The sequence below is a fragment of the Schistocerca americana genome, chromosome 7 (genome assembly GCF_021461395.2).
Source record: "Schistocerca americana isolate TAMUIC-IGC-003095 chromosome 7, iqSchAmer2.1, whole genome shotgun sequence".
Lineage (NCBI taxonomy): Eukaryota > Metazoa > Arthropoda > Insecta > Orthoptera > Acrididae > Schistocerca > Schistocerca americana.
This window is the reverse complement of record NC_060125.1, coordinates 123720597-123729022: the sequence shown is the minus strand read 5'-3', so window position 1 is coordinate 123729022 and position 8426 is coordinate 123720597. Positions and strand designations below refer to the sequence as shown.

Sequence of the window (8426 nt, the reverse complement as noted above, 5' to 3'; positions counted from 1 at the left end):
TGTTGTTCAATCTGTATATTGAGCAAGCAGTAAAGGAAACAAAAGAAAAATTCGGAGTAGGTATTAAAATTCATGGAGAAGAAATAAAAACTTTGAGGTTCGCCGATGACATTGTAATTCTGTCAGAGACAGCAAAGGACTTGGAAGAGCAGTTGAATGGAATGGACAGTGTCTTGAAAGGAGGATATAAGATGAACATCAACAAAAGCAAAACAAGGATAATGGAATGTAGTCTAATTAAGTCGGGTGATGCTGAGGGAATTAGATTAGGAAATGAGGCACTTAAAGTAGTAAAGGAGTTTTGCTATTTGGGGAGCAAAATAACTGATGATGGTCGAAGTAGAGAGGATATAAAATGTAGGCTGGCAATGGCAAGGAAAGCGTTTCTGAAGAAGAGAAATTTGTTAACATCCAGTATTGATTTAAGTGTCAGGAAGTCATTTCTGAAAGTATTTGTATGGAGTGTAGCCATGTATGGAAGTGAAACATGGACGATAAATAGTTTGGACAAGAAGAGAATAGAAGCTTTCGAAATGTGGTGCTACAGAAGAATGCTGAAGATTAGATGGGTAGATCACATAACTAATGAGGAAGTATTGAATAGGATTGGGGAGAAGAGAAGTTTGTGGCACAACTTGACCAGAAGAAGGGATCGGTTGGTAGGACATGTTCTGAGGCATCAAGGGATCACCAATTTAGTATTGGAGGGCAGCGTGGAGGGTAAAAATCGTAGAGGGAGACCAAGAGATGAATACACTAAGCAGATTCAGAAGGATGTAGGTTGCAGTAGGTACTGGGAGATGAAAAAGCTTGCACAGGATAGAGTAGCATGGAGAGCTGCATCAAACCAGTCTCAGGACTGAAGACCACAACAACAACAACATCTGTGAACTCGCAACTTTACCTTTCTATCTCTTAAAATTACATTATTCTTTACTTATTCGTTTCTTCTGTGGACCGTAGATGTCTTTCCCATCACATTTATAATCACAAATATGGATTTCCTCCAGATGATAGTTGTACTTTCTGTGAACATTATAATAAGGACTCGAAAAATTCTGCACCTTCACTTCATGTGACTCATGTATCTGTTAGTGAAGTGGCGCGTCGGTGCTCTAACTCTCCCCCTTAATGGTCCAGTGTATCCCACAACTGTCTCCCTTCCCTACTGGCACAGTACTCCATCATGACCTGCAAATCAAGGCTCGCTGTGTCCATGCTATCGGCAAACATGGCACAATGGATCTCATTGCTGGCTCCTAAAGAAAATTCCACTAGGCAGACAATCCTGATTGGGAACATTCATCCAGTATCTCGTTCGATGCTTTTATCCTTGTCATCTTCCATTCTGCTACTATGATCCAACTCTCACTGGAGGTCATCCACACGTTAATTTACCAGTGTCTGAGCGACTACAATAAAAGGACTAATGTGGCAAATTGGGCGCTCTCAGTTTTATCAGCATTTAAATATCTCAACATATTTTAATTTGTTTGAGTGTACCTTTCGCTAAGTGTGATGTACCAAAATTCCTCTCCTGTTCAAACACGAGTCAGATTACTCTTCCTTCTCTTCAGGTGTACCTCTGCCCATGGATGTGAGACTTACTGTAAGATCTCAGACTACCTTTGTTCTATAACCATTTGAAGTGGGAAATGTGTTGCCATCCCTTCAGTTTGCAGCTCCTGATGGGTTCGATCACTACAACATTGTCATGAATAATTCTCCTAACTCGGCACAGTCCAAAGTAGGCACAGAAAAATATGTGACTCATGATCTTACTTTTTCGTGATATTTCCTTCATCTTTAACAGAACCTTTCCACCTTCACCAAGCTTAAGCTGTCTTCTCACGCCTTTCTGATTAACTATAAATACACTTTTAACTGGCGCAGACATCCACGTTGATATTACTGCCACGAACTAATTTGTAGCATATGTTCCCCTATTTCCAGCATTTACCGCCCATTAAGGCCTCATAACTCGAATAGCATTCTCACCATCACTGTTCAGTGCTCTTTCTTCTTTCCTCTCCGTCTCAACCACCAGAACAGCTGCATTCGCTGTATCTGTAGCACATATGTTTTCCTGGTGTTTTATCATACATTCTTCGTTCACACTTTGCTACTCAGCTCGAATAAACATCACCTTAAGGTATATCTAGCACCGGTTGATCCATCCTTTTGAATGAAGAAGTGTGTAAAACGTGCTAGCGGCCTTTTCTTAAATAATAAACCATACGTACTCTATCTCATCATCTTCGGAGTCGCTAGCCCAAACACCTTCCCATTTGTCGTCATCATCTTCACAACATCCTTCAGTACCTGATCCTCTTCTTCTACCGCTAATTCTGTCCTCGCCTCTGTCGTCAGAACATCTGATGAATCTGCTTCATTACCCTCGTTTTCCTCTTACAAGGAACCTCTTGACTGCCAGGTCGCAAAAGGCCAGTGATGCGTATGCCACATAATGTCTTCCATGCAAGCAAAATATTGGCTGCTAATAGCAACAGGGGTGGGACTGGAGATATACAATGACAAGACCGGCATGAGCCGATGGAGAGTAGTTGAATTGTGTAGACAACGAGTAACTCACAACAGTGCTACAGTGTTAATACAAAGCAGAACAATGGCAACGATAAGCAAACAAAAATTGCATTACATCAACAACAACAGTTGCCGAACTTGACATTTCTTCAGAACGGAAAGGAATTTCGCAGGGTGAGAAAGAAGTGGCAGATGGAATATTAGCATTTCTACGAGACGAGTTAGTAGAATATATGGTTTGTATACGCTCGATTCTGTGGCAATATCCATTAGGAACACAATAATGGTGATATGTGCTTAAGGAGTGAAAGTGATAGTGAAACATGTCGAGCCGTGTAGTTTATCATCCTTGTCGGATAGGGAGCCACAAATCTGGTGCGATACTATCTGACAACTTCCTTCGTAATTCATAGCAGTCGATAAATAAAACTCCGAGGAGTTGTATACCTCCTAACGGCAAGGTCACAGCCTATCCCATTAGACAAATGCGCTGGGTATTCCCGCCTCCACCATCGTTGCATTGATCAATTGACGGGACAGGACTACGTACTTCCACGATTTCTGCACCTTCTCTGCGCTGATCTCTTCTTCCTCCTTGGCTGCCTCAGTCATCTAGTTGATATGGAGACACCCAAGATCATTGAGGAGTCTTTCTACGCCACCTATCACCGTTCTTGCAGGGTGGATGCCTCGCACACCAGTTTCAGTTGTGGACAGTATACTGCTTCACCTCGAAGTGGATTTGCACAGACATGCTAAGAAAAAAATTAAAAATTAAATTTTTAGGTGCAGTCTTCAGGTCTTTAGAGGGCAAAATCTGTTTAAGACAAAGAGACGGATTATGCCAAAGGCTGTTCAGTTGTATGTTAGGAAAGGTAATCATGGAATGGAGGAAAAGAACGGAAGAAGGAATTAAAAACACCGCAATCTGGACGAAAGGATGTAATCTGAGAACTGATTGTTTGGGTTTTGTAAAAGATTTTGCCATCTTAGCTGAACTTGGAGATGGTGAGCAATGCAGATAAATATCGTACAAGAGAGAGCTCTAAAAGCAGACACATATATATTTTGAAAAAACAGTATATGGCAGCTGGGAAGACGGCATCTAAACACACGGAAACTAGTACAGAAGAATGAAGAAAGGTTCAAAAATGGTTCAAATGGCTCTGAGCACTATGGGACTCAACATCTGAGGTCATCAGTCCCCTAGAACTTATAACTACTTAAACCTAACTAACCCAAGGACATCACACACATCCATGCCCGACATAGGATTCGAACCTGCGACCGTTGTAGTCACGCGGTTCCGGACTGAAGTGCCTTGAATCGCACGGCCACCGCGGCCGGCTAATGAAGAAAGGCTGCAAAATTTAAATATCTAGGAAAAATAATGGAGCTGAATGCGCTGGATGAACTTTAAGCTGCATCGTGACATTCATATTACTGATAAAATCTTTGCCAGTGGCGAGTATATCTGATACGAATATCTGTTGTCGAAGTTTTCAGCAATCAGTACTGTTGATACGTCAACGTACTTTCCCATCTCCGTAAATGATAACTCAAACTTAAGATGCTACTTTTTTATGCCTACCGGAAATGGCTATTACACAAGTGATTCGGTTTGGTCGAGTTATAATCAGTGAATCACTTAATCTGTTCAGTGCTGAGTAATGTTACGAAGTAGTTTACAACCTGTACGTATATATATCAGCTGGGTTGTCTGCCTGACATTACTGACTATACGAGATGCTGAAGCTGACCCTGTTGGCTGGCCTGATCGCTGTTGCCGGGGCCCAGACGGCAGTCAACCGGTTCCCGGATGGTTTCCTTTTCGGGGCGGCCACTGCTGCCTTCCAGATCGAAGGAGCGTGGAATGAGGATGGTGAGTATAAACTAACATCTGTGTAAGAGTCTTCTTAATCGTCATGTGGTTTAAATATGAAAGATGGTGGCAAATTAAAACTGTGTGCTGGACCGAGACTCGAAGTCGGGACCCTTGAATTCTGCGGGCAGGTGCTCTATCGAATATTTTTTCTTTTTGTCTGCCGATTTCTTTTTCCGTAGACCCACTTCAGGTGTTGGCCCCTAACGCCCTTACTACCCATAAAATCTATCTAACACACAAACAAAAACAATACCTAGTGCCACTGCCGCTTTCACCCTAAAAACTAAGTAGGGGAGATGTATGCCACCCCATCAGGCTCCGTCTGCAAACTAAAAAGAGATACGCCTCCGATAGTTTTGTAAAAAAGAAAGAGGAATGAAAGAAATGGTACCACGATTTATTTTATTTTATTATGTTAACTATTTTAAAATCTTCTTTCACGGCTGTCCAGATCGTCTTCTCGTTCATCGAGGGTGAAACACCCTACAATTACCGTTGATCTCTCACATCAGCCCATCCTGTGCTATATCTTTAATCTCACACGCTGTAGCCGGTATCGGTGGCCGAGCGGTTCTACGCGCTTCAGTCCGGAACCGCGCGACTGCTACGGTCGCAGGTTCGAATCCTACCTCGGGCATGGATGTGTGTGATGTCCTTAAGTTTAAGTAGTCCTAAGTTCTAGGGGACTGATGACCTCAGATGTTAAGTCCCATAGTGCTCAGGGCCATTTGAACCAGATGAACACCCTGTGCATCCCAATGCTTTGAGGGGCGCATAAACAACGGACCCAAGTAATTAGCAGAGAGCGAACCATTCGACCCTTTGCGCCATAAAACCATGTAGTTGCTCTTTAAATAGAACCATAAATCTAATACAACCATTAAAATTGCTACACCACGAAGATGACGTGCTGCAGACGGGAAATTTAGATGACAGGAAGAAGATGCTGTGATATGCAAATGATTAGCTTTTCAGAGCATTCACACAAGGTTGGCGCCGGTGGCGACATCTACAATGTACTGACATGAGGTAAGTTTCCAACCGATTTCTCATACACAAACAGCAGTTGACCGGCGTTGCCTGGTGAAACGTTGTTGTGATGCCTCGTGTAAGGAGGAGAAATGCGTACCATCACGTTTCCGACTTTGATAAAGGGCGGATTGCGATTGCGGTTTATCGTATCGCGACGTTGCTGCTCGCGTTGGTCGAGATCCAATGACTGTTAACAGAATATGGAATCGGTGGGTTCAGAAGGGTAATACGGAACGTCGTGCTGGATTACCCTTCACGCTGCATCACAGACAGGAGCGCGCGCAATGGTGTACTCAATGACGAACCAGGGTGCACGAACGGCAAAACTTCATTTTTTCGGATGAATGCAGGTTCTGTTTACTGCATCATGATGGTCGCATCCGTGTTTGGCGACAGCACGGTGAACGCACATTGGAAGCGCGTATTCGTCATCGCCATATTGGCGTATCACCCGGCGTGATGATATGGGGTGCCATTGGTTACACGTCTCGGTCACCTCTCGTGCGCTTTGACGGCAGTTCGAACAGTGGACGTTACATTTCAGATGTGTTACGACCCGTGGCTCTACGCTTCATTCGATCACTGCGAAAACCTACATTTCAGCAGGATAATGCACGACCGCATGTTGCAGGTCCTGTGAGCCTTTATGGATGCAGAAAATGTTCGACTGCTGCCCTGGCCAGTACATTCTCCAGATCTCTCACCAATTGAAAACGTCTGGTCAATGGTGGCCGAGCAACTGGCTCGTCACAATACGCCAGTCACTACTTTTGATGAACTGTGGTACCGTGTTGAAGCTGCATGGGCAGCTGTACCTGTACACGCCATCCAAGCTCTGTTTGACTCCATGCCCAGGCGTATCAAGGCCGTTATTACGGCCAGAAGTGGTTGTTCTGGATACTGATTTATCTATGTACCCAAATGGCGTGAAAATGTAATCACATGTGAGTTCTAGTATAATATATTTGTCCAATGAATAGCCGTTTATCATCTGCATTTCTTCTTGGTGTAGCAGTTTTAATGGCCAGTAGTGTAATTTTGCAACGGCCTCACTAGAAATGTATGACAGCGCCATACCTTTAACGCACACCGTGGCGTCATGTGGAGCAGCAGGGTAGTATGTGACGTCAGCATGGATCAGTTCTGTGGACTGCACGGACTGAGTCGTCCGTCGGAGCAACAATGGCAGCATGCCACGTCTGAGGAGCCTACAGTCCGCAGCCGTATCACGAACGAAGCGGTGCATGTCAAGTGTCGACAGCTGAGCGTCGGGGCAGAGAGGGTCCTCGGAAGATGCGTAGTGTGGGGAAGTTTCCAGTCGTTATCACATACCACAGCCCCCCACCGTGGTGGGAAGGAAAGGCGCGTGTATGTTACTCCACACTCGCTTCCAGCCAACCGCCGGATGTCGGCGTTTAGTCAGCAAACAGTGCTCGCCGCCGATGAGCTACCCAAGTACGACTCACGACTCTCCTCACAGCTTTACTTCCGCCAGTACTTCGTCTCCTACTTTCCAAACTTCTCAGATTTCCTGTGAAACTTGCAAGACCTTCACTCATGGAAGAAAGGATTTTGCGGAGACATGGCTTAGCCATAGTCTGAAGGATGTTTCCGGAATGAAATTTTCACTCTGCAGCGGAGAGTGCGTGAACTTCCTGCCACGCTCCACCAACATACTGACACGCATATGAGTTTATCACTTCAGACAGCTGACAATATGTCTCAGGCCGTTTACGCTTTCGCACATTGGTGTAGTGGACTGTACGTAAGGTATGGAAGATGACAGAAAGGCCCACGCTGGACAAGTCACGTATGTATAACATAATGAGAGAACATGATTTTTTTTCACTTTTAATGTTCCAGTCTGAGCAAGATTTATGTGGTGTACGTACACTGATGAGCAAAAACTTTATGACCACCTTCTTAATTGCTTGTTTGTCCGTCTTTCGACCGAACTACATGACTGATTATGCGTATCACGGATTCGACGGTTCGTTGGTAGGTTTGTGCAGGTGTGTGGCATTATATGTCTAAGTAAAAGTCATGTAATTGGCGTAAATAACGGGGCCGCTAATTTGCTTATGCGTGACGGGGTACGATAGCGACCAGTTGGGTTTACACCAGAGGAATTTGGTCGCCGGGACATCAACGTGACTTCACTATAATGCTCCCCAAACCATTGTAGCATGGTTCTGGCTCCGAGATATGGACAATTATACTGCTAAATGATGACACTGCCTTAGGGGAAACATCAAGCATGAAGGGATGAGGGCGCTTTGCAGCTGTTAGCGTTCCTTCGATTGCTGCCACAGGCTCCATGCAAGTACAGGAGAATGTCTCCCTTAGCATAATACTGCTGCTACCAACCTGCGTCCGTGGTGCGCTGCACTTTTCGAGCCGTCGTTCACCTCGATGACGGCGTTTGTGGAGACGATCTTCGACCTAGTGTAGCGAAAATGTGATTCACCCAAAGAACCGACACGTTTCCACTGATCGACGGTCGAATTCTGATCGTCCCGTGCTCACTGTAATCGTAATTGACGATGTCGTGTTGACATGTGAATACGTAGGGGCGGTCCGCTGCGGAACTCCATGTTCAACGATGTACGATGAACGATGAACGATATGCTCCAGAACACTTGTACGTGCACCAGCATTGCGCTCTTTCTGCAGAGCTACCACAGATCACCATATATTGTACTTTAGAGAGAACAGAAGTCCCCTAACTCCGCGTTCTGTGGAGGGTCGTCCAACCACTAGTGTTGTTCACTGTCCTACCTCTTTCCACGACTAAAGCACGTCAACATTAGACCAGCTTCGCCGTTTTCGAGATGCTCGTTCACAGGCTCTGTGTCACAATAATCTGATCTCTCAAATGTTTTTTATTTCAGTCTCTGACCACCATATCAATTCTTTTGACGATGGCCGGTTTCAGTCAGTAATGACCATCCTCAGATCTTTTCTA

The 8426-nt window shown here is 44.7% G+C and overlaps 1 protein-coding gene across 1 annotated transcript in view; it reads left to right on the top strand.

Annotated features, from left to right (window-relative positions):
* Positions 1 to 4290: 4290 nt before the first annotated feature.
* LOC124622777 (myrosinase 1-like) overlaps positions 4291 to 8426 on the top strand; it is a 47325-nt gene continuing 43189 nt past the window's right edge. The window contains exon 1 of the mRNA XM_047148569.1: positions 4291 to 4426. Within this exon, the coding sequence (XP_047004525.1) occupies positions 4291 to 4426 (136 nt within the window). The remainder of the gene's footprint in view (positions 4427 to 8426) is intronic.